General features: G+C 41.5%; 1 protein-coding gene across 1 annotated transcript in view; it reads left to right on the forward strand.

Annotated features, from left to right (window-relative positions):
• syne2b (spectrin repeat containing, nuclear envelope 2b) overlaps positions 1–27180 on the forward strand; it is a 142494-nt gene that overhangs the window by 112261 nt on the left and 3053 nt on the right. The window contains exons 106-124 of the mRNA XM_080871114.1: positions 494–616; positions 1638–1793; positions 3404–3562; positions 4560–4726; positions 14450–14612; positions 17191–17378; positions 17507–17657; positions 18512–18694; positions 20031–20168; positions 20287–20481; positions 20714–21014; positions 21198–21266; positions 21660–21796; positions 22016–22232; positions 22517–22722; positions 24736–24936; positions 25041–25163; positions 25481–25672; positions 26960–27031. Of these exons, the coding sequence (XP_080727240.1) occupies positions 494–616; positions 1638–1793; positions 3404–3562; positions 4560–4726; positions 14450–14612; positions 17191–17378; positions 17507–17657; positions 18512–18694; positions 20031–20168; positions 20287–20481; positions 20714–21014; positions 21198–21266; positions 21660–21796; positions 22016–22232; positions 22517–22722; positions 24736–24936; positions 25041–25163; positions 25481–25672; positions 26960–27031 (3141 nt within the window). The remainder of the gene's footprint in view (positions 1–493; positions 617–1637; positions 1794–3403; positions 3563–4559; positions 4727–14449; positions 14613–17190; positions 17379–17506; positions 17658–18511; positions 18695–20030; positions 20169–20286; positions 20482–20713; positions 21015–21197; positions 21267–21659; positions 21797–22015; positions 22233–22516; positions 22723–24735; positions 24937–25040; positions 25164–25480; positions 25673–26959; positions 27032–27180) is intronic.

A 27180-nucleotide genomic window follows, 5' to 3' on the forward strand; every position in this document is an offset into this window, starting at 1 on the left:
AGAATCAATGAAATTTAAGGCCGTGTCAGGGAGTGAGAGTGAATCCCCTGAGGAAGTTACATCAGCCTCAGCCTCGGTGTGGACTGAAAACATCGCTCTTAGATTTAGCCCTTAGTTGTTTTTACAGCACATGCCGTATAGTAGTTCAGCCGCTTTGTAAATCTGCTACTTTCTCAGTGTCTCATTTTCTTTGCCTTGTATCATCAGTGGGTAAATATGATGTGGAAGTCTATAAGATGAGTTGAGTTTTTGTTTATTGAGCCCGGACAAAGACACATAGATCCTCTACTTGTCTCCCATAGCGTCTGACACATTCTCATGGCCTGAGAGCAGGCAAGTTAATCCAATCTGTCGTGATTAATGACTGCAAGCATGTTTAGGAAGTAAAAGACAAAGGAGTGTGATGGGTTGTTGTTCAATCAGCTTTGTAAGATCCTATCACATTGATCTGCATGATTAACGTGTTTTAAAGAATACATTTTGATTGTGTTAGAACTGGGAGCGCTGCGAGACTGGGCTAACAGATAGCATGCTGCAGCTTAAAGACATGAAGACCCGGCTGAACCAGACCATGCCAGAGTGTGATGACGACCTGGAGAGTGCAAAGCTCTACAAGGTACATCTCCAAATAACTAATCACAAAAGCACAGGAGGTGCATTTCTTGCTTCACTTTTTTAGCGGAAACTCCAGCAGTAAAATAATTTCGGCCTAATAATGAACTCTGAGCTGGGCGTGCTTTTGTTTAACTGTTGAGACTGAACCACAGTATAGTCCTGTTAAAAAGGAATATCGTTGGACGGAGACATACATTTATTTGTGTTCCTATTAACAAGAACTAGGATTTTTTTTAAAAACTAAACAAGGGGGTGAGTTTTGATTGTCAGCTTATTGCAATTAGTACAGAGAGTTAATTATATAATTTATAAAATAACTGACAGCCAGGCCGCTCTGACAGTAAGATAAAAGATCAGATAAAAGGTTCTTCATTTGGAGAAACACATATATTTGTTCTGTTTGTTATATCTGTTTTGTTTTTTCAAAGGTCTATCTTGTCCTTACTAAGAAATGAATATATGTGATTCTCAATGTGTCAGATTATTCTTTCATGCATTGTCTTTTCTCTTCAGCAGTTTTTTTGTTGTTGTTTTGTTTTTTTGTTTTTATGCATGTACTCCAAGTTCATATTCACATTCTGCATGTTAGTGTTAGCAGCCTGTAGGTGGTGAAGGGCTAATAAATATCTGTTTAAAATACTGACATGTAAACATCAGAACGTGGATCTACAACAAGTTCTCAGACTGTTTGGACCCAGGAGACCAAAGTCAAGTTTGAAATAGTTTTGCCTCAAAGCTCATCCCCTCTGACCCACCAAAGCCTTTATCCCCAACCCCTACCTTCCCCCTGCAGAGTCACCCCTCCCCCAGCCCAGCTTGCAGCCTGTGGCCTTTAATCCTCTCTCGCTGGGCGGGGAGAAATAGAGAGAAAAGGGTGATAGAGATAGAGGGAGAAAGAAAAAGGGGCTGGAGGTCCAGAGCGAGAGGACAGTAGGGACTAGCTGTGAGAGAGTGAGTGCAGAGGGCGAGGAGGGGGGAGTCCTGACAGTTTGTTGTGGTGATCGCTGTGTTATGGTATGCAGAAGAACAAGATCTCCCTGGAGGACTGGGCTGAGAGCCTGACGGAGCTGAGCAGCATGAAGACGGATCTGTCCCAGTACATCATTGCAGACGATGTCCTGCTGCTGCAGGAGCAGGTGGAGCACCTGCACTGCCAGTGGGAGGAACTCTGCTTCAAGGTTAGTGTGCGCAGGCTCAAACATGACTCCTGTCTGACTCTGGAATCAGAGCAGGCTTATCCTTAAAAATTCTCATGATTGTTCTATTCCTGGTGCATTTGCCTTGCTAAAGCTGCTTCACCAGTATCCTGAATAATTTTTTTTATATTGCTGTTTCCCCCGTTTGATTCTTACTTTCTAAAACTCAAACAGTCAAATCTCTTCGGGAAATTTTTTTTAAAGCATTGCTGATACAGAGATTGATATGAAGCATAATGAGACCAGAAACACTCATCAGAACTGTTTGGATTTAGGCCCGCAGTCTAAAAAACTGTCATGGTTTAAAGGGACAAAGTATCTTCAAACCATTGCAGGATGAAGTTGCAGGGTGAGGAATAGTCTGTCAAGAAGCTCAAGGGTTAAATACAGCAACTAAATTTTCTTTATTTGGTCAAAAGTTGTTTTATTTGTTTGTTTTTTGGGGGGTTTCTTTTTGAAAGAGCACCTAAAAGTTATCTGACTTGATTAGCAGCAGCTCTCACATCTGCAGTACATTGTATGTGCTGTGATATGGTTTAATCAGCATTCTGAGTTCACCACATTCATTTATTGTTTCTGTTGAAAGTCTGAGCCATTAGAGAGGAGTTAAGTTAGTAAATCTCAGTAATACTTTAAGGGGCAACTAAAAGGACCAACACGTCTGGGAGGCGGGGCTGTGAAGGGAGCATTGTGATAACGGGGAACAGATGGTGACGAAAGAGAAATGTTGCAAAGAGCTAAGAGGTTTCAGGAAGAAGAGCTTTTGCATTAAAATGAATTTGGGGGAGGGGAAGGTGATCGCAAGGATGGGCACTTCTGACTGTGTGGAGGCTTCTTCATTCACGAATGTTTATTAAAAGTGAAACATTTTACCTGAGACACATTTACAGGTAAAGTGTGAAAATTGCCTAAAGATTGCCTAAAATACTCTCAGTAACATTTCCCTATCAGCTTTGTCAGTGTGTTTTTAAACAGGCCTTGTAAGTATGTTTGGAATGAATGAATGATTTTCTCCAAATACAAAACGAAGTGTTCATGCCCACGGCGTGGAAAAAAAAGGGAGCTTTATCCTCCAAGTGAGTCTGAGTAATCTATTACAGAGCAGTTAGCCTGTTTTGGCTTGGCACACATCTGTGACAGAAAAGTATAAACATTTAACACCAAAGAAACATCTAGGATGAAAGCTGGCAAAGTCAAGCATCCTATATCATCTCCCATGTTTAGATAAGGCTGTGCATGTGTTTCTCAGGTGTGCATATTATCTTAATATGTTGATGCTTAATGATAATCTGGAGGATACCCAGACTTTATAGGATGTCACCATTTGTGCCTGATTATTATTGTTTTTAAAGGTCTGAGTGTAAATCATTTGGAAAAAAATCACGATGAAGTCACCAGCACCAGGGTCCGCCTGAGTTAAATTCTATATTCATTCCAAGCTAAAGTGAACAACAACCCAATCAGCACAAATCAGCTTACAATGCATCTGCACCCATAATGATAAGATAGATTAGACAGCTACAGTACCACTAAGCATCTTACAGTGATGATACTTATTTAATTTCTGTCCCCCAATCCGCTTTGTGTCTCAGGTGTCCCTGCGTAAACAGGAGATCGCAGACCGCCTGAACGCCTGGATCATCTTCAATGAGAAGAACAAGGAGCTGTGTGAGTGGTTGACGCAAATGGAGAACAAGGTGGCGCACAACTCTGATCTCAACATCGAGGAAATGGTCGAGAAACTCAAGAAGGTAAGCGTTCTAACTAGGATGTATATTGGTAACGATATAGTTATAGTGACAGGAAGACCGATTTAAGTAGTGAAATACATAAAACCACCAAACAGTTTCTGAGCACAGCTGCAAGGGTCGCTGCTGAGTACTCCCACAACTTAAACTGTTGTCTGCAAGAGAATTAATTAAAACTTTACATTGTTAAATAAGATTTCTTACTGCCATCGTCTCAAGCTTCACTTGCTGTTAGTGAAGCAGAGTGCTGTAGTTGGTTTTTTGAACACTTCATGCTTAATCACAGTAGCCAAAGCAACAGCAATCAGGCAGTCTAACTGGCACTGTCTAATACCAGATACTTTCTGTTGTTTCACTGCTGTGCTGATGAGATCATCAGTAAGGTTTTCAAGCCATTCAAGCCCACAAAAGTACTTCTAGTAGTAGGATAACAGTCATAGAATCACTCTTTACCCCTCACAGCTGTAAAACAAAGGAATGCACTCATATATTAATGTGTGTGATTTTTTAATCAGCGTTAAAAGTTTCCTTTTGCATTTCGTTTGTGGCACCACTGCCGTCTGTGCTGCTTTGTATCAGGATGTGTCACGTTGTGTGGTGCACTGTCTGGGCTTTTCAAAAAGCTGTGAATTCCCTCCTGATTGTTAAAGAGACGACAGCTGTTTCTGGCCCAGCAGGGCCACGCGGGTGTGTTTTGTGTTGATCTCACGGCCTCTTTTATTTGGTGCTATGGGAGTGACGGTGATGGAGGGTGAAGGGGGGGAGTAGAGGTTAGTAAAGGTGAATGCTGAAACTCAGTTATTGCCGTCGTGAGGGTTTCAAACCTTTACAGCTCCTCTGGCATTAAAATTGAGCGTTTGGCCCTGAGATACAGACTCCTGGCACGCAAATTCAAACTAAATTCAAAGCTTTTAAGACTTAAAGAATGCTGGTGCACCAGAAATTTACATGCTCACGTGTAGTACATCATTCTGTCTTTTTACTTGGATTTCTCAATCAGGACTGTATGGAGGAGATCAACCTGTTCAGTGAGAATAAAACCCACCTAAAGCAGCTTGGAGAGCAGCTCATCACAGCCAGCAACAAGACAAAGGAAACAGAGATCAATGACAAGCTGAAGGACGTCAACGACCGCTGGCAACATCTGTTTGATCACATAGACGCCAGGTAGGAAGCAAGAAGGCATAAAAATGTGTTAAGAAATGTTGCTAGAGATGTTGGAGATTAATTTTATATGAATGAATTTGTGAGTTTATACGTTTTATTGTTGAGTAAGGGTGCTGGTGTTGTAGTGCTTGGTTATATAACCAAGTTCGACTCCCAGTCCAAAACTTTGTTTAAACTTATATTGACAACTTTGACGCAAGTGCCTAACAGTTTATGCTAAATGTTTTTTTACATCACTCTTTGAACGTCTTTCAAACATTCAGCCGTTAGCAGTGGGGTTGCCTGCTTATTAAGAGTAGCACAAAAACTGCATATAAAAAATTGACCTAGCCACTGTGATGTCATATTTTGGCCTCGGTGTTAGCGTTCTGGCTGCAGTCATGTTCTTTTTTTTTTTTTTAAGCCAAATGCAGCTGTAATTGGAGTTACTACTTATCAGAGAATACTAGCAAGTTTGGTTAGAAAGCTTTATATAGTAAGCGTAGCAACGCTTAGCCATACACCACATTTTGTTACAAAACTGAAGCAAAAACTTGTTGGATGTCATCTACCAACAGCGGGTTATAATATTTGTCAGCTTGTTTTATCAAACTGTTCCAAAAGGTAACAGCACAAACATGGTGGAGAAAGGGGGAATGATGGAGACCAAAAACATTTTTCCAACTAGGCCGTAAACATCCTTTTTAATGTTGTAAAGTTAACATGGGAGTGTCTCAATTTCTGGAACTAGCCTCAAGTTGCCATTTGATGAACTGCACAGTATTTCCACATTGGCTTCATTTTGTTTGGCATAATAGCAATCCCTCCACACAGCTTAGTGTGACCGTCCCATCAATCTAATAATGCTGAAAGTCTGATAAAGTATTGCTGGGCTTGACAAGCTAACAGTGGGATATCCTGAAGGAACAATAAAACCTTTAGATTGCACTTTTTATATTATTTTTCCTCTTGCCTTCTGATATTCTGACATGATGCCATCACTCTTTTCTCTTATGGGAAATCTTACTGGATGTCTTTATGACTGTGTGCAGTATGACTGTTGATCCAAAGCTACAAGAGCAGCCCTGAAATGTGACTTGATTTGGCGAGAGAATGCAGTTATTTTCGTTCACATTATGAAGACATGCAGTTAGTGGGGTTAGGCTAATGATCCCAAATTCCCCTTCAACCATCAGGTGTGAATGTTTGTCTGTCTCTCTGTGTTAGCCATGTGACAGACTGGTGGCCTGTCTAGACTATGCTCCACCTCTTATTCTATGGTGACCCTGAACTGGATAAGTAAAAGAAAATGAATGGATGTATTAAATATTGGCTTCTGAAGTGGTTTGTATTTAGATTATCGCTACTTAACAAGCGGTTTTCACAGCTTAAGAATACAACCTGCTGATTATTCCTTTAGTCATCATGCTTCTTTGAATCCTGACCCCTTAGTGTTTACTGCTGCAGTTCAGCACGTGCAGCTTTATCTGTGCACTGTTGGACTGGGCACAGCACAGCTGTTATTCTACTGTGGCTGCAGATTAAAGTTGGTGAAGCAGAGGATAGACTCATATTATTATTAATCTATGAATTCAAATTGCATTCCAACACAGAGAAGATTGATAGCTGCATGCAGGGAGGTGCTGAAATGTTTCCACAGTTTATGGTTCCAGACAGAAAAGTTGACAATCAAACTTTAAAAGTGAAAAAGTAGCTGGATAAAGACAGAAGAGAGAGCTTGAGCTGCACTAAAGGATGAGCTGTGCCTGTCCAAGCTGAAAATGGGCAGAAGGTGGGCTACGTTCTGGGCAAGTCACCAGTATTTACCTCGTCACCTGTCACCAGTATTTACCAGTAGGGTTTTTTGTACTCATTTTTCATTATTAAAAACGAAACACATAAGCTGATGTATATATCTGAAAACTATAAATTACATCTCAGAAATTCCCAATTATTTTTATGGTATTTTGCAAGGGATGAAGCGAAATAATTAACTTTGCAGTTTTTGGATTCTGCAGAATTTAATTCAATTCAATTCAATTTTATTTATATAGCGCCAAATCACAACAAAAGTCACCTCAAGGCGCTTTATATTGTACGGTAGATACAGAGAAAAGGCCAACAATCATATGACCCCCTATGAGCAAGCACTTTGGCGACAGTGGGAAGGAAAAACTCCCTTTTAACAGGAAGAAACCTCCGGCAGAACCAGGCTCAGGGAGGGGCGGGGCCATCTGCTGCGACCGGTTGGGGTGAGAGAAGGAAGACAGGATAAAAGACATGCTGTGGAAGAGAGACAGAGATTAATAACAGATATGATTCAATGCAGAAAGGTGAAAAACTCAATGCATCATGGGAATCCCCGGCAGCCTACGTCTATTGCAGCATAACTAAGGGAGGATTCAGGGTCACCTGATCCAGCCCTAACTATATGCTTTAGCAAAAAGGAAAGTTTTAAGCCTAATCTTAAAAGTAGAGATAGTGTCTGTCTCCCGAATCCAAACTGGAAGCTGGTTCCACAGAAGAAGAAGAAACACAAGTCTAAAAGGTTACACACTTGGATACTCCAGTGTCAGAATGTTTTCATCTAAGAGCAACTTTTGAGTTCACTATTTAGCTGATAGCAACACGAGTCTTTATATTTATGTATGTGGTGAGCCTGGAGATAATTATGTGTTCTTTCCACTCACAAGGTTGATCTCAGAAACAAGCGGCGTGCATTAGTGGAGGGTTTTTGACCTTTCTTGTTCTCTACTAGTCACTTTCCCGTAGTCAAACGGTGCAGTAGTTATTACCAGCTATGGCCTTGCTGTACAGCAGAATGGATGCAGGTTGGTGGAGTGCACAGCAATTATCAGTACATTTGCACCAAACAACAGGAAAGCGGGTTTAAACCAATGATTGAATGCTGCTGCACATAATTACCAGTCTAGTGATGGCAAAAGAACTGATTTTTTTCATAAAATGCACCAAGCGAATCAGAGCTAACTAAACTTTTTAAACCCAGATGACCCCATTTTTAAACCCAGGTTGCTGTGTAGTTAACATGGTTGCACTCTTTACCTTCATCTTATTCACATTTTAATAATATGAATTTAATATAAATGCAGTGATCCTTAATTCTTCATTATCCACTTAAGAAGCTGTTGACTGAAGCTTTTTCCCCCCATTTAGTTTGAAGCACTTTCGCATAATCAAGTGGGGTAGAAAATCACCGTGTTTCCGTTTCACAAGGGAAGCAAAATTTACATGGGGCTGATTGCTGCTTTTGTGAGTCGGAGGGTATTTAAATGAAAACCTTTCAACTTTGCCACATCTACCCAGGGCGATTTTTGAGGGGCAGTTAACAATGAGTGGCATCCTATCGATTTGTAGTGTTTATATGTGTGTGAACACGGCGCCAGGTAGCAGGCTTCTCCTAGTGTGGTTTGTGTTTTAAGTAGGAAAAACAAACGCAATTAAAAAAGGGGAAATTTAAAGGGTACCTTCCGTGCTTGACCACCTGTGAATGGAGAGCTTTCAGGAAAGTTCAGCTTGCAAAGTGATGAATGTTAAAATTAAAGAAAAAAATTGATACATTTATTCTACAACTTGGCCTGAGAGAGACTGCACTAAATCCATCTATGTTGTTCATTTAGGGACAAGGGTCTTTATCATGACTGTCAGGCTGTTAGTACAGAGACATACCCTCTTCCACTAACAACAGAATGGAGACTAGAGTTGAGAGGGAGCATCACACACAATAGTGGATTTGCGCTCACTGGTCTCCTCCCCTTAAGTAACTGACCAGCATAAGATTGCTAAGCCTGCTAATGAGCCATTAGTGAGGAAACTGTGCAGTTGTCATATTCCAACTTTTTATTTCAAGTTTTTGAAAATGTTTGTGTGACACTAGTTACAATTGTTAAAATCTGTACTGGTATCAAAGCTGGGTGAAGTCTGGGTGAAGGTCTCAGTGCAGACCAGTTCTGGCACACCAAAACAGACAAACTGTATACTATTGTCTATCAAAATTTACTATCACTAGCACTAATGCACCCATAGTTAAGTGGAGTAGTTTAAGATTCTTGTTATTCATGTTATTATATCTGCTGCCAAAACCTTTGTAGGATTTGAGGCTGAGGACGAATTGCTGTGAACTGTAATAAGGGGGTAAAACCTTTCTATGCAGATAAATGTAGTCAGTGTCTGCTGATGAGTTAGTTCTTCTTTGTTGAGCCATCTGCTTCGCCAGAGGTTGTTTGGTTTCCCTAATTTTTAAATCATAGCAATCCTCCTGGCACTTAACAGTGTACACTACATTACTCTGTTTGTGTCTGGGGACTTGATCCTTGGGGTGGACTAATTTTTGGTGCAGCGAAAAATGGGTCCATTTACTTACTTGGATTGAGCATGCACCAAGACATCCGAGGGACTTCTCCAGTCTCAAAATTTGCATTCACATGAAGCCAAGAAAATATGTAGCTAGAGGTTTATGAAGTGAAGGTTGCGCAAGGGGTGTCGTGTCCGGGTAAATGTGTGGGTAAATGTTAGATAGATAGAATGTGTGAGACATTGTATAAAGTGTTTTGAATGCTCAAGTAGAACAGAAAAGTGCTATATAAGAACCAGTCCATTTACCATTTACAGCATGCACATTATACAGAGCTGAGTCAGTGGTTGGTCTCATTGGATGGTCCATTGTCAGAGTCCTGCAGGCCTCTGTCACATGTTTGGATAAGGGCTGATGAAGTTCCAAGACTAGCTGATTCAGAGTCACTGATGACTGTGGCGTGCCTCTTGCCATTGTCTGCATCTCACCCCACTAAGTTACATCAGATGACTGCTGAGGTTTGACTTGCAGAGGGATTAGATGCGCTGATACTGGCCCGCTGCTCGCCTTTGTCCCCCAAAACAAACCGGGTGCTCCGTCACCCGGCCCAGCAGCTGCTGTTTGCTAATGCGAGCCTTTGTCCTGATGGGCGCTCTGCCTCAGGGGCCACCATCCGCTCGCTTTATTGTGCGAATAAGATGCATGCAAGGCAGATGTTTGTTTTCTCTTTAAAAACATTTACCCTGCTCTGTCCAGACACCTCTCCTCCTCACACCTGGTATCTGCACAGATTTACTTCGTGTACTCTCACACAGCGTTTTTGTTTCTCAGATTATAGCACAGTCAAGCCGTTCATTTCAAGTACAGCTTTCACACATTTAGTGCCATGTTGTTTAGTTTATTTGTTTCGTTTATACGGACAGAAAGGTTGTCCTTTTGTTGCCACTCGGTTCTCTTTTCATGTGGCCATAGACCTGGTTGTCATAGTGATGGTGTTATTGCAACAGGGATTGGTTATGTGTGACAGACTGTGATATGTGAGATGGAGTCATCTTGGAGTTGATTATTTTATTTATAGGCATGTAATTGCAAATAAGTGAAATGTGAGATTTGCACTTGTGTGTATCCCTTCAACTTCTTCATGCCTGTAATCAATAATCTAAAATGAAATGTTGCAGGTCTCAGTTCACTACTCACATTTTGAGTGTGACCACCTCTAAAGTTGGCCATGTTAACGTTTAAGTCTGCAGGGATTGACTCACTTTTGGAGACTTGTTTGCTTGTGCTGTTCTTTCTTTCTGTGTTTTCTCTTGTGCACCAGGTGGCTCATTTTTATATACAGCTACCAACATAGAAGTAGTTGGCCAGCTTTGCATGTTCTGTCACACTCCCACAAAGTTATTTCATTAGTTCATTTCTGTTCTCATTTTATGACCTTTTTTTGTTGTCATTCTTCCTTCTGCTCCACCTGTTGTTTTTTTCTAACCTTTATTATTCAGACCTGTAATATATTACTTGTTCTTGGTACTCTGAGCCCGAGGGTGGTTTATTTCAATATAAAGAAGGTGGCAGATGGAAGTTTACCAACCTCGGGTTTCTGGCTGGCTCTGTCTGCGTCGGCCACTATTGGCAGTCTGAGCAACAGTTTACAGCTCCACCTTTAATGAACTTTAATGTCTTTACCTTACAGACGTCTTGAATTGTTTTAGCCTAACTGTGTACTTTTCTACTTCCTCAGTCATGGTCTTGCCACATTATCCTGAATCTCTGATATTCATGCATATTTATCAAACTCACCGAGAGACAGATGGCTTGAATGGTCTCTTATAAAGTTCAGTTGGTAGATTTTTAGCCACAGAATTAATCCTGGTTTAGCTGTGTCAGTACCCTCTGTGAAAACATGAAAAACAAATTAGTATTAAAATCTATGTTCTCTCAAGTAGTTCTGGATTTGAGAGCTACCCATCAAGCCTGGTTTATTTTCAATTTTTTAGTCCTTTAAATAGATATTTTCAAACATGTGAACTCATAACTAAATATCATATCAAACATCACTCATAAGTAAATATGAAACAAGAAGAGGAAAATTATTAATTCTGTGAATTAAGAGAAATAAAATGAAAAAAAGAAACAAAAGTTTCAAGAAAGACTGCAAAGCAGAAAAAGTATCTAGAGAAAAATACATTTTAATCAAGCTTGAATATTATTAGTTTTGGTAGTTAATTATTTGGGCAATTTCTACAGTTTCCAATGCTGGTTCTTTGTGAGTGTACCTGTCACTGCATCCAGCTGTTTGTAAAAGCTGGAAGAGGAGAAGAGAGGATGGTGAGAGGAGGGGACGGGCGGTCTGTGGAGAAGGCAGGGAGGGGAGGGATGGTGGGTTAGCGCTTGCTAGCAGATGAGCCACCATCATGGAGTAGTCTCCTCACCAGCCTGTAAGTACCTCTCACCCTGATCTGGAGACTTCATCACGCCCCGTCCGACCTGGCGCGTGAGGCTGGAAAAGCGGACGGGTGAAAGGGTGGGGGGGCAGATTGGGTGTTTTGTTATGATAAGGAGACGAAGGTTGAGGAGCAAAGGGGGATGGGCTGAGCTTTGTTGATGCAGGCACGTAGGCAGGCAGGCAGGCAGACACACACCGAGTCTTTCAGAGCTAATTCAGTTTAGCTTGGGCTTGCCTCGTGCGCGTTTACATTCAAATAAAAGGTTGGACAGCAGATGTGTATTTTTGTGAGGGTATGCAGCGGCATGTTTTTGGTGGTGTTCTCCGTTCCTCTGTCTAGTGCAACATCATCACATATGGTACAGATGTGCAGCCCAGAGCTCACACCTGCACAGAGACACATAAAAACAAACATGCATCATCAGCTAAATATGGAGCAGGGGAACCCCTGTTCTATCTCTGCTACTGGGGCAGCAACAGCATCCAACATTCCCAGTCTGTGTCTGTATGCAAAGCAGAAAACTTGGTGGGCTCAATGCAGCTTGTTGCTGCATCAGACTCATTGTTGCATCATTGAGCTGTACTGCCTCGTATGCACAGTGGGCACATTGATTAGTACATGACACACAGCTACACTTTTTATTGTAGTTCTGGACGACATTACTGCTACTTTCAATGAAATCAGTGGACATAAATGACCCTGGAGAGACAAATCTAATAGACTGTTAAGAGCAACCTAGAGAAAAGCAAACAAACAGCATCCCAGCTCGCTCTGAAGATCCACTTTAACTTCACAGGAGGTTTCTTCATGTCAATAAGGAGTTTTTTCTTCCCACTGTTGCCAAGCGCCTCCTCCTAGGGGGCCGTCTGATTGTTGGGCTTTCTGTATTACAGTGTTTATTGCTATATGGATAAAAATGAATAAATTGAATTAAGTCCCATCATAATAACTTACAAAATTTGAAGTTAGACAATTGTTGAAAAATTGTGTTAATAATTAATGTATTTTTTAACCCAATTTTTAATTGGGTTAAAAAATACATTAATAAAAAACATTACAAATGTGATTAATTAAAGAGCAAAGATCCAGATGTGAGGTATAAATCATTTAAAACATTTATTGAGATAAGCTAAGGTTATATATTCATACATCTGCACTGACCAAGAATTGCCAAAAGATTCATGAGTGGGTGTATTGTAAGGAAATCAAAAGCATTCACAAAACCCAGAACAACCCAGAACACCAATCTATCACAGAAGTGATGTGAAACGACATTCACAATGAAGTCTCATTGATCAGCTATACAATATTTTTTAGGCCACCTGATCCAAATTCATATCAAATGCAATAATCCAAATAACGTCTTAAAGTCCTCTAAACATTGTCCCCTCAACCTTAAAGCACAATGATAACCAGCAGTTAAGAGTGAACGGAGGAAAGAAAACTTCACCTGTAGCTTTGAGAAAGAGTTTTGAACTTGAAAATTAACAACGATACTTAAAATACTATAATAGTATAATAATCTATAACATTACTTTTATTTCACTAAAAGTTTTGGCATTCAGGTCGAAGTATAGCATAAATGGCAGAGGCTGTCATTAGGCTCTAAAGGTGTTCCAAATGTTTCTTATTTTTGTGGCACCAAAGAAATGAAAGGCAGTGCATAATATTTTCAGCAAAAGGGAATAAGAAAAACCTTACATACAGCAGATGAACGTCTGTATCCAACACGTACACAAAACTCCAAATGACTAATAATCCTTTAAGTGGTCAAACAGCTTAAGGTGGCAACAACCACAATGTCATTATGATTTCAGATTGTCTGCTTTTACTTGACAGCACAGAGAACACAGGAGTGATAAATAAACTCTGCTCTTCACTGAGTTTTCCTTCTTGAGGTACTTGGAGCGGTTTGATGTGTTTTTTCCAGTAAATTTTTGTTACTGAGAGACATGATCATTAAGAAACTTTCTCTGTCACACAGTTTGTGTGCCGAGTTTATTCTTTCAACTACAAAAATATCTTAACAAAAACTTGTTGTTGGATAGTTGTCTTCATGTCATTCCCCAGTTTTTGTAACCCGCTGATGTCACTAAAAGTCATGTTGTTGTTTTTTTAATTTGGCGTTGGGCCGGTGTATCGAACAAATTCCAGGACGTTTGAGGACATTAGGTGCCCCATCCTTGCTATGGCTAAGATAGAAGCTGCAAAAACATATTTGTGTTAAGAGCAGTGACAGATCTATAATTAACAGACCACACTCTGGATGTGAGTTCCATCCGAGCCTGCAATTTAGTGAATATTAAGATGTGGAATTTTTTACTTCTGGTCACATGACGTTGCTGAGTCACCTCTCTCCTCTCTGCGTGTGTTGTGGAATGAACCGATGTAGGTCACTGACCTGAGAGCTGTGCTGGAATGCAGCCGCTCTCTCAGACAACACGCAGCTCTCAGTCAGATGTAGGTCAGCTTGCAGCGTGGCTTATAATGGCTCCCGTTGTGTCATTCGTTGGAACGACAGCAGCGCTTCCCACACAAAGTTAAAACCTGCCACAGTGCTAATGTGTGACATGGGGCTGAACGTAGCGTTCACAGTGGCAGGTTGATGGGTGTTTGCTCAGCATCCTTAGTGTCCTAATTCAGTTTTTTGTCTCCTCAAATTGCATGATGAAAACAAAACCTTGTGTTACACACTTGAGACAAACAGACAAACAAATGCATGCATTATTTAAAGAGCTGGTGTATGTAAGACTTGCAGATTTTGACTTCAGATGCAGGCTGCTGCTTGCTAAAGCTGTTTACATGTATTATGTTCCTTTAAGCTATTTAACATACCTGTAGCTTTAGGCAGAGAGCCACAAATGGGGCACAGAAGTCAGAAACTGACTGGGGGAATTTTTTTTGAAGGTTTTTTACCCTTTCTGGTGATCTGTGACAAGCTAAACTCCAGTGAGAACTGTTCTAATGTGATGCATCTTTCCTCGACAGGGTGAGGAAGCTGAAAGAGACGCTGGTGACGGTGCAGCAGCTTGATAAGAACATGAGCAACCTGCGGACGTGGTTGTCCCGTATTGAGACAGAGCTAGCCAAGCCGGTGGTCTACAGCACCTGCCACAGTGATGAGATTCAGAGGAAACTAGCTGAACAGCAGGTGGGCAAAGATGGAAGGACTTGTGTGAGATGCATTAACTTATGAAAGTGTGTATTTTTAAAGATTCAGTCAAAACCTACAAAGTCCTGCAAGACCAGGAAACTAAAGATCTAAAATTTCATTTCAAGATCTACATGAAGTACCTCTTAATAACTAATATAACCTCTAAGAAGAAGAGAACAGTTGGCACAATGCTGTGTGACAACTGGAGTGATTATTTCTTTGATTGTTTGGTATTTAAAGCCAATCGCCTCCCACAGCCATGTGAAAAAGGAAGATCTCATGAAAGGTGAGCAAATCACCTTTTATGGTTTCTTTGTGGAAGAAAAACGAGAGCTCTCTGTACAAATCTACTGAACTCGGACATCTTCAAGGTAAAAAAAGGAAAAAGGGGCACTTAAAGTGCTATTTTAGAAATGCACGAGGTAGAATTAGGACTCCACTGTGAGGGGAGACATTGCGTCTGGTTTTAAACCCTTTATGTTATGGCCACCCTGTGGTGGTCCAAAGCATACTAACATAAGAGTGAATAATGTGCGCTGCAAAGTAAAATCTCAGCAAGGCTCTGCTAAGAGAGGAGTTTGTGAAGGAGAGAGCTGTCACGCTGGGCTGAGAGATGGTAAATGCGCTGAGAGGCAGAGCTCATGAGGAGGTCCAAAAAAAGGTAAATGGACTTTAGCCTGTTACTCCATTTGTCATCTGCCATATAGCAGTACTTTGGGAAATGGCTAAAAGTTCCAGGTCTTAGAGCAAAGATGGGTGGAAGGGCTCAGAGGGAGAAATATTGCCTCTCGGGTTTTGGAAAAATCTCATATAGATATGCACGTTTGATAGTATACGGATGAGATCAGGTGACAGTGGTTGTTGGACCTGTGGTTCATTTTGCATTTTTTATCACTGGATTAAACATTTAAATGCACACATATATAGCATTAAATGTGACAAATGGGCACATTCCCTTTAAACCCACAATGTGTTTATTCTTGTTTTAAAAAAGGGTTAGGGTACGTTGGTCAAAATATGTGAATTTGCTAAAGTCAGACCACATTATCAACAAGCACAGTAATGCTTTAAAAGAACAGAATAACTCCCAGACCTACCTTGATTAAATGCATGAATAGAATACAACATAGTGTTTATTTATTTATAGTGTTTATTTTGTAAAAGAGTAAACACCAACCCTGCAGCACTTTTTGGCAGGGCTTTTTTAAATTGTTCATTCTGTATTCTGTCATGTATGCAATTTTTGGTTACTGTGAAGGTATGTAGGTACACGCGTTAAACAAATGCAAACAGAGAACGTAACATCGCATTTGAAACATTTTGAAAGTTTTTTACAAAAACCTTTAGATGTTAACAAGGGTTCAGTGAGATTGTCCCACCCATTAAGCAGGAGGTACATATACACACACACGCACGCATATATATTATTGTTTCCATTTTATATAACTGCAACTCTTTCAGCTTTACCACATTATTTTAGAAATAAGTACTAAAACTCAGTGATCAGCCTTTCCCTTAAAAGCTGGGCCCCACAAACTGGTTGACATGAGCCACTTTTTCTGTGAGAAACTCAACATTTTCTGAACTTCTGAAAGTGCTCTACTCTGCCACAAGCATGTCAGCCTGAGTGCTCCTTACTTTTTTGGGGTCTAAAATGCGACTGACTGCTACGTAGTAACTGAACTTGTCAGCACTGCTAGTAACCCAAGAGTTTGGAGAATTTTCTTTCTTTTTTTATGTCTTTTTTTTTATGATGGATTTGGGGGTCAAAGCAAGCACAGATGTGTTCATTTGACAAGTTAACAGTGAAAGGGGTTCAATTGCACTAATTTCTTAAATCACTGAATATCTCTAGCTAATGATTTTTCTCCACTCAGAATTTTACAGATCTGTGCAGTTCAGGGGAAAAGATACACTTAGAATCTGCAAAACAAATTGGACTCCAGCTTTCTGTCTAAATCTGGACAGGGACGTGTCTGAAGAAATAGAGCTCATATCTGATGAAAGAAATGGTGGCAGTTGTAAAGGAGTGAAATGGAGACAGATGACAGGCAAAATGAAAGGAGACGAATTCGAATCGGCGTGGCGATGTGCAGAGCCTTAAAGAAATTGGACTTCTCCTGTTCCTCAGAAAAAGGCTGCAGGTCTCTCCATTAGCAGATGAGGGATGGCTGAAATGACTCCTGTGTGGATAGGCACTTTAAGCTTTCACTGGTCACCATGGCAACCTAGAGAGTGGTAACTTTGAACAAACAAAAAGTGGTGTCCAGCCCCAGTGAGGGAGCTCTCGCTGTCTCTCTCTCATGCTTACGTACTCACACACACACTCACACACACACACACTCACACAAACTCTGGGAAAAGGCAAAAATGAGGAAAAAACTAAGAACATAACACCAAGGGCCAAAACGAACAGCACCCGGGAATCATGCTGTGCTGTGTCTACAGATTGCAGGCCTCAAAACAAACCAGAAAAATACAGAGTTTGGGTTTTACTTTGTGATTTCTAGAAGAGGAGAAAGTTAAAGAAAAAGTTTTTTTGTCTTTTGTTTTATCTGTGCCGGTTGGCATTCAGGATCTGCAACGGGACATCGAGCAGCACACAGAGAGCGTGGCCTCGGTGCTGACGCTGTGCGACGTCCTGCTCCACGATGCCGATGCCTGCGGCAGTGACTCGGAGAACGACTCGATCCAGCAGACCACCCTCAGCCTGGACCGCCGCTGGAGAAACATCTGTGCCATGTCCATGGAGAGGAGGATGAGGTGAGCAGCCAGGAAGGGTTGAAGATTGTTTACTGATTCTTTAGTTTACAGTGGTTGGAGGGGTCTTACACCTTCCAGAGCTCGGGCTACTGTGATTAGAAGTTAACATGTGCCTTTTCTGCCCTCAGAATTGAGGAAACGTGGCGTCTCTGGTGTAAGTTCCTCGATGACTACTCTCGCTTTGAACACTGGCTGAAGACGGCAGAACTGACAGCAGCCAGCCCCGACTCCGCCGACGTCCTCTACACCAGCGCCAAGGAGGAACTCAAGAAGTTTGAGGTCAGCAGATTATTTTGCTCTCTGTTTGGGTGGACCTAAATAATTGGGATTTCTGTGCATTCTGATATTAGCACTACAGGAAAAGCCAGGGGTATGTTAAAATGTAAAAAGGTCAGCTCATTCATTAAAAAAAGGAAAGGAAATTAAAAACTCCCTTTTGAAAAGAAGAAGCCGGTAGCACCAGGCAGCCACTTGCTGTGATGGGTGAGGGAGACAGGACAGCATGAATGTCTGGTCCAGAGGGAAAAAGGTTCAGCAGCTGTTAAATAGCTGTTTTCAATTTTTGTTTTTCTTTCTAATTTTATATTTCCCTTGAATCAGCAGACACCAAAGACGCATCAAACACAGTTTTAAGTGCTCAGGTGTCCTGTTGCGCTGTGACTCACTGGTGACCTTTGGTGCGCTGGTCTAGATTAGAAGCACAGATTAGTGTCTGGTAATCTGGATTTTGCTGAAATGCCTTCATTTCTACAGCAACAGGGAACCAGTGTATATAGTGGTGTTTAAAAAATACCAGTGACCTACATTATGTATCCTGGCTGTCAGTGACATATTATGGAAGCTGTGGAGTGTCATTATTAAAGATGCAAATCAGCTGTGGGTTGTATTTATAAAGAAAAGGTTATTTCACACAGCCTTATAACCAGTGCTCACATTTCTGTTGTGGAATCAACAAAATTTGCTTTAACAACTTTCTGTAAGTGACTAGTTGTTCTTTGTTTTCAGGGGATTTTTTCTTAACGTAATCTTCAACACGGCTATGTTAACAGATACATCAAAGCATGTGCACTCTATTAAAGCACCCGCTCCAGCTTGAAGTGTTCTTCTCATTGACACTCATGTGTGACTTTCAGGCGTTCCAGCGGCAGGTTCATGAGCGCCTGACTCAGCTGGAGCTGGTCAACAAACAGTACCGCCGTCTGGCCCGAGAGAACCGCACCGACGCCGCCAGCAAACTTAAGGTCATGGTCCACGAGGGGAACCAGCGGTGGGACAGCCTGCAGAGGAGGGTCGCAGCCGTGCTCCGCAGACTGAAGGTGAGAAAGGAGGTCGGAGGTCAGGACTGGCTGAAGGTACCTTAGGAAAGCTACTCTGTTAGAAGCAAGAGTGACTGTAAAATTAAAAAAATAAATAGATATACATACATATATATATTTATATATAAACAGAAATCAAACATTGTTGTGTTTCAGGCATTATCAGATGATCTGTGTAGTATCTCCCTGCTCCACGCTAAGCTGTCAGGATTTAGGTCACCTCTCAGACGGTGACAGGGCACATGGCATCATGTTGGCAGGGAGGCGTTTTCCTCGTGCCATGTGCTTCTGAACAGATGGAGATGTTTTTGTTGCTTTATGGAGATGCCTTGTAATCAAAGAATTCCGCTGCTTGGTGCCAATTGCCAATAAGGCACGTACAGCGGCAAGAGCTCTCACAAAATCAGATTTTCTGCGACATTATGGGCTACATTAATGGGAAATGATTAATACAAAAAACACAAGTGTAGAGAGTCTGTAACCATAACTGTGCAGATGGGTTCTGTATCACCAGTTTGCATCACAGTAGTTGTTACTAAGGTTGGGCGATATGTAAAGTTTTTCAAACCGACAATCGTTAGTCCAGTAAATAACGATATATTTGCACAGGTGACTTTTTGATGGGCGGAGCAATGTAATCATGCATGGACTGAGTTGCGCATTTAGAAGGAGGGAATATTTTACCTTCTTTTCTTGTTTGTTTCAGTATTAATATAGCTCTTTTTTGCTTCATTCATTTATTTGAGATTCGCCAAATCACACAAAAGACTTCATGTCTGAGATTGTTTTTTAATGTTCGCTGGAAGAGACATTTTGATTTTTAACTTACTTTTTGTATAATTTTGTATTTGTTGTTTGGTTGAGTGTGTAAGTCAGATAAACACTGGAACAGCCTGTAAACACGGTTATAGTGGACAAAAGAAGCCAGTTTCCCTTTCTTTTCCTCCCTATCTCCCCACATAGGCTACTGCCTTTCTGTCTTTCTGTTAAGAGTAATTGAATTGAGTAATTGAATCACTGCATTTGGGCGCACTCTGAGGAGGGTGCGTTAGTTCGCAGATAGAAGAGGGTACCGTAAAAAAGGCTCTATTATTTTTTCTGTCGACTGCTTCTCTTAGCTTCAACATTATTAACAAACTTACTCATGGGCAAATAAATAAATAAATAAATCGCTCTTTTGGTGAAAGGCTCAGCCTATCAACAATCGCCCAACCTTATGTGACACTACACTTACACAGCAAGTTGATATCTGGATCACATAAGCCGGCTATATTTGTAGCACACAGTTTATGGCATCAAAGGAATATACTAAAAGTAATATTTCTGTCCTATTCAGTATTTTACGTCTCAAAGAGAAGACTTTGAGGGAACTCGTGAGGGGATCCTCGTTTGGCTGACTGAAATGGACCTTCAGCTCACCAATGTAGAGCACTTCTCAGAGAGCGATATCGAAGAGAAAATGAGAGAGCTAAACGTGAGTATTTCCCTACTGATGTTGCGCTGTAACATTATCCTGTTTACATATTGATGGACTGGCTGGGTCTCTCACTGGCTGAAATATTTTCATACCGTCGTGTCATTTACCTCTGCAGGGTTTTCAGCAGGAGATTACCCTGAACACCAACAAGATCGATGCCCTGATCGTATTTGGGGAGAACCTGATCCAGAAGAGTGCTCCTCTGGACGCTGTGCTTATTGAGGATGAGCTGGAGGAGCTCCACTCCTACTGCCAGGAGGTGTTTGGCAGAGTGGCTCGCTTCCATCACCGCCTAGTCAATAGACGTCCGGTTAGTAGTATAAATGACTCAGAAAAAATAAAAAAGCTGGAGTTTTCTCAGACTGGCTGTACCTGTAAACTGCTGCTCTGAGAATGAATGGGATAAAAGCATTTGTTTTTGTTTTGTTTTTTTTAATCTGAGGACATGCTTGATTTTTTAAATATGTGTCTAACTCACAGACATGAACTTCAAGAGACATTTGTCATCTTATTTATCAGGGTTTTTTTTTTCCAACCTGCAGGTTCTGGAGGAGGAGGAGAGGGAGATGTCAGACCGAGACACAGACCGAGACAATTCACCCGATTTGACCCCGTCCTGGATGGCGGAGAGGAGAAGGAAGGAGGTGGATATAGCAGTGGGAGGAGTTTCAGGTGGACCACAGGTGATGTGCCACCTCCTGGTACCCCCTATAGAGCGATCAGGAAGAGAGACCCCCCTCAGTGTGGATTCCATCCCCCTAGAGTGGGATCACACAGTCGACGTGGGGGGGTCATCATCCCATGAGGACGACGAGGATGCCACCTTCTTCAGCGCTCTGTCAGGTTAGCTTCGTGTCAGGACTTTAGGCTCATGGGTTAAGTTATGTTATATAGCATTCTGTATTAATTCTTCAGATGAAAAAAGCTGAAAAAAAGCCGTTTTTGATATTCCTGTAACACCTTTAACACCTTTGCAGATCTCCATATCCTCAGCTGTGAGACTTTAACCTCCACTGTTTCTTACAGACATGAAGGTCACAGAGAATTCAGAGTCGTTTTTTAAAGTGACTGCCAGTGCAGTGAAAGCAGCCTCGGGTAGGCGCTCTGCCTCCTGCATGTGTCTGCTTTGTTATGCATTTTTTTTCAACTAGCATCCTGCTTTCACCTTTTTTAATCTTTTCTCTTATTTCACCCCATTTCCACCATGAGTCACAAATGTGGCTGCGCACGGCCGCAAATTATCATTCACTTTGAAATGTTTGGTTTGGTTAGCGATTGAAGATCATGAGACCTGCATGATACTGCAAGTCGGTTGTGTGTGTTTCTTCAATCCATTTGTGGTTTATTCATTTGGTTTATGCACGGTGAACCTTTTCATGCATGTGTCGGAGGGCTGGTGAAAGGAGCTGTCTTTCCATCATTACTCTTGTCACTGAAGTTTTTATTTGAAATTTAACAGTCACTGTTTTCTCCTCTCGGTCTCCTCAGTGAAGTCAGTGACTGACATGCCGAGCTGGCATCTGCCTGGCTCCCCGGAGAGGAAACAGCTTCCTCGAGATATCATCCAAGCCCTGAGCTCTTTCCCTACACATACAACCGGCACTTCCTTCCATCAGCAGGGCTATGTACGTACAAACACACGATACTTATTGGGTCCAACGTCAGGTCCAAATTAAACACAATAGAAATGGTACACTATGATAGATTTTTGAAGACTTTTTATCATCTTTCATATTTCTAAGAATAAAACACATAGGCATAAGAATGCAGAGTGCTTCCTTTTTTCTTTTTTTTTAAACCAGTGTAACGCCTCAAACTGATTGTGTGTGTATCTGTGTGTTCAGGCGAAGCTAATGTCAGAGTGCAGTGGCAGCATCGACAGCGTGAAGAGGGTCAAACTCATGCTGAACGATGAGGAGGAGCTGGAGGATGCAGGCCTGACCAGCAGCACGGCCAGCAAGCATACCAGCACGGGTACGCAGACAGAGATAACCGCAGGTGCGAGAGGTCTCACTCTGTTTGAAACATGTAACAGTAGGGATCATGCTGGAGGTCCTGAAGGCAAGTCGGAAAACACATTTTCAGAAAATCCACACACTAAAATACAGGACAAAAATTTACTAACATGGACTCAAACTCCAAATGTACCTTTGTTGATAATGGAGCAAGGAAATAGACCAGAGGCTGCCAAAGCTCTTGGGTCTGGCAGATCCACCTGAGACGTCTTTGAAAAAAAGAGGACATAAAAGGGGGATGGATAGTGGAGTACAGAAATCTTGAACAGATCCGTGTGTGTGGCAAGTAGCATTTATACACATACTCATCCCTCTTCCTTGTTTCCTCAGGTGTTATCGAGCGCTGGGAGCTGCTACAAGCACATAAAAACGCAGCGGACATCAAGCAGGACCTGGAACAGTGGCAGAAGCTTAACTCTGACCTGTCTGATGTCACTTCCTGGCTTGGCAGGGTGCTGCCAGAGCTGGAGAGGCTGAAGAGAATAGCACCGTCCACCAGCATCCGAGACATCGAGGTCAACATCAGGAAACTCAAGGTAACAACCAATCTGAGAGCAGGAGGACGTTCGCGGAAGTAAAATAGGCAAATGAAAAAGTGAAACCTTGGGATATTTTCCTAGGATGGGCATAACTGAAGTGTATACACTGCTCAAAAAACATGAAAGGAACATTTAGAAAACAATCATGTTGGATGGCTGCATATATGGACTGACTAATGTGATAGGAACAAAAGGACGCCACATCATTTGATGGGGCCGAAAATTATAAACCTACAGAGGGGTGAATTCAAACGGACCGTGAAAATCAAAATGAAAAAATTACAAAGCACGCTAGTCCATTCTGCAGAAATTTCATTGCAGCAACTCAGAAATGCTACTCAACACTTTGCTTGGCCCCCATGTGCTTTTATGCATGCCTCATGGACGGTGTCCTGGGGGATTTCCTCCCAAATCTGGACACTCTGAGGTGTAACCTGGCAGCATCGGCTGAACCAAAACATAATGTCCAGGAGGTATTCTATTGAATTTAGGTGAGCGTCGAGGCCAGTCAGTAGTATAAATTACTTCATGCTCCAACTCCAAGGCTGGGGGAGCTAAGGACTCACTGCACCAGTGTAGAGTCTGACAAGATGTTCATCCCAATACTTGGGAATCAAGGTGCTGTTGCCTGTTACAGGCAGCGTAATTTTCTTCTTGACTTCTTCAGACCATGTCACATGTGCTCAGGGTGGACCTGCTCTTGTGCGGTGCTGCTCATCTGTGAAAAGCACAGGGTGGGTTGCCAATTTTGGTATTCTATGGCAAATGCCAGTTGGACTCCACAGTGCTGGGCAGTGAGCACAGAGCCCACTGAAGGTCATTTTGTAGCTCTGGAAGAGCTCATCCTGTTACTCCTTGCACAGAAACAGATATCAGTCCAGCTGATGGATTAAGGGCCTTCTATGGCTCTGTCCAGCTCTCCTAGTCTCCTGCCTGTCTCCTGGAATCTCTTCCATACTCTTGAGACTGTGATGGGAGACACAGCAAACCTTCTGGCAATCTCACGTATTGATGTGCCATCATAGAGGAGTTGGACTACCTGTGTAACCTCTGTAAGGTCCAGGTATCTCCTGATGCTAACAGCAGTGACGCTCACCTTAGCCAAATTCAAAACTACTGAAAAAACAGTCCGAAAAGATCAGAGTGCACCTTTTTTAAATTTCATTAACACCAAAGTAGCTGAAACTGATTAACAACCTCCTCTGCTACTTAACTGCCCAGATCATATCCCAAAAGTTTAACTGACTTGCTGCTGATTAGATTGAGTAGACTATATACTTCAGATCAAACCACATCTAAAGTGACATTGTTTCTCCTCCTGCTCTCCTCTTCCTTATTAAAAAAATAAATAAATAAATCAGGTAATATTTGATTTTTCCTGTGCTAACTTCAATTTTATTGGATTATAAGCTAATATTATTGAATATATAACATGTTAAAGATTTATGTTTTTTCATGATGAACTTATTGTCAATTATCTTTTAAAGAAGTGTTAATTTATTCAGCGTGGATAAAGACAAGATTAGAGGAAAAATCTTATAGATGTGTTAACAAAAAGAGCTGTTTTTGGTGAGAAATTAGGATTCCAGCAGTTGCATGGTGAGAGCTCTGCTCTTTGTTTTGTTTTTTTTCCTGATTTAGATGTTAAAAAAAATCTTCCATTTTAAATGACATTGACAAGACTGGAAATAACGTGTGAAGACTGAAAGTAGATGAGTTGTCATGTCATTTGTCCTACTGAAGAGAATGGGCTGGAGGATGTTCATTTATTTTGTATAATTTAACTCCAATTTTAGCAGGATTATATCAAATAAAACTGCATGCAGCCTTTCCTTGTGCTCACTCCACCCAACTTAACTTTTTCTTCTGATTAACAACCGTTTGGGGAAATACAAGTCACAATGCAGAATAATCAAAGTCGAATGAAAGGAATGTCAGCACAGTAGATTTTGGAACACTTCATCTGTCGTTTGTCTAAAATTAATGTTTTGGGGGGGGGTTTCTGCTAAGGAGATGCAGAAGATTTTCAACAGCTACAAGTGTCTGATGATCTCCATCAACCTGAGCAGCCGTCACTTCCTGCGCGGCGACAGCACCGAGCTGCACGAGCAGCAGGAGGCCCTGGACTCAGCCAATCACAGCTGGACTCAGGCCTGCAGCGGCCTGGAGAGCTGGGAGAGGAGCCTGCACTCTGCTGTCATGCAGTGTCAGGTCAGACATGGAGACACCTCCTGAACGTTTACCCCATAGAGTTCAAAATAGTAGGAGTGATTCACAAAATGTGATTTGACCTGAATTGCTCTCCTCTTATTCAGGAATTTCACGAGACGCTACACTCGCTGCTGCTGTGGCTCGCTCAGGCTGAGGACAAACTCCGCACAGTGAACGTCAACGACCGCTCGCACTCTGCACTCCTGCAGCACAGAGACACGCTCACAGTGAGACAAACTATAGTCTTTTTAGTCTTGCCTTATTTTTGCACTAACATCATGTTGACTCTAATAGTCTGGATCTGACAAATATTCACTAAAATTTGTAGATATGGTTGCTGCAATTTCATCCTTGTTTTATACAGGAGACACCTATTCATCTACTCACACGTTGTCAAAACATGACATTCTTCCTGATTGGCATAATAGGTTAAATATACTTGAATGTTTTATGGAAAGCTGCAGTGATTGGTGTAAGTAACACAGAGCCTGTGGAGTCTCAGCTGATGTCTTAATACTGCCCTCTCTGTCGCCACCTGCTGCAGGCTCTGCAGGAGGAGCTGCGTGGCCGGCAACGGCGGGTTTCATCACTGCAGGCAATCTCCTCCCAACTTCTCCTGGAGGCCACTGGAGAGGACAGTGTAGAGGCCAAAGAGAAGGTCCACGTCATCAGCAACAAGCTGCATCTCCTGCTACGGCAGGTGGCTGCAGACCTGCGTACACTGCAGGGAACACTGGTAGGTCCATCTTCCTCTCAAAATCTCTGTCATGATATAAAGCAGCGGTGTCAAATAAAAGTCCTAAAGACCAGAAATGGCCTGGCAAAGAATCCAATTGGACCCACAGACACATGAAGGACTGCAGAGAGTTTGACATTTTACCTGTATTGTTATAAATTTCACTACTTTTCCTTTTCCTATTGGTTAAACCTCCCATTACCATAGAAACAAGGACAATGAAAGATTTTCTTTCACTTGTCCAGCTGTATGTGGCCCACAATGTAACTTGATATAGAGCTATAGTTTATGTGGCTGTGCAAAAACCATAAAAAAAAATCAGTTTTTCTGTTTGTGAACATTGTTAAATGTTAAAAGTCAAATACAGTTAGGCCCATAAATATTTGGACAGAGACAAGCTTTTTGTAATATTGGCGCTGTACAATAATTAAATTTGATGCAGTTTTAAATGAAACAACTCAACAATAAAGTCTGAAGTGCAAACTTTCAGCTTTAATTCGGTGGGTTGAACAAAAAGATTAAAATGTGAGGAACTAAAGCATTTTTAACACAATCCCTTCATTTCAGCGGTTTAAAAGTAATCTGACAAATTAAATGCCTGAAAATAAATGTCCATATCTAATACTTAGTTGAAAACCCTTTGCTGGCTGTAAATAAAACTATGATCCGAAGGTGCACCTGCAGATTTTTCTGCCTTCTAGCTCATTGTTGCAGCTTTTAAACTCAGCTATGAGGATAGCACTTTATGGGTCTGCAGCTTCTAAATGATCCCTTCCAAGATGTTTCCCAGAAAAAGACTGTAATTTAGAACGATTCATGCAGGAAAAAGAGCCGGTGTTGAGTTGATCCCCTTCCATTAAATTATTTTTGAGTGTAATTCAGATCATATTTTGGTGCACAGCAGTCCAGCTGTAGAGTGGGAATTTCTGGCATGTACTTGCAAGGAGCAAGGGAGAAAACAAACCACCATTCAAGGGTCAATCATTCAAATATATATAAGTCATTTATGTATTATTGGGTCTACCTTACAATATAAAGCACCTGAGGTGACTGTTGTTGTGATTTGGCGAAATTGAATTGAAAAGTGCATGCTCTAATAGCAGTGCCTTTAAACGTGAGTTTTGCCCTCACTGAACTCTGTACTCACATCTGTTCAAACACAAATCTGGGGGAAATGCAAAAATGTGCAGCCGTTTGCTGCTCAACATTCCTCAAAGCCGATCATCTGTCAACGCTCTGAACTCGTGACTTAGAGCTGGTTTGATGAGTCTTGTCTCACTGTCACAGGAAACCTGCTCCACCAGTTCTGAAGTAGAAAGCATTGGTCTGGGAAAGCTCAGCTCACCGCTTCTGCAACAGGTACACCTTGGTGTTTTACCTTTAATTTAGACTGTTCAGAAGCTGCATTAAAATAGAGTAAAATTGAACATGTATTTCAGAATATGATCATTTTAGCAGTGTGATGTGTTAAATAAATAAAAGTAAAATTCATCCACTGAACATCCACC

This window comes from Rhamphochromis sp. 'chilingali' (assembly GCF_963969265.1).
Source record: "Rhamphochromis sp. 'chilingali' genome assembly, chromosome: 21".
Classification (NCBI taxonomy): domain Eukaryota; kingdom Metazoa; phylum Chordata; class Actinopteri; order Cichliformes; family Cichlidae; genus Rhamphochromis; species Rhamphochromis sp. 'chilingali'.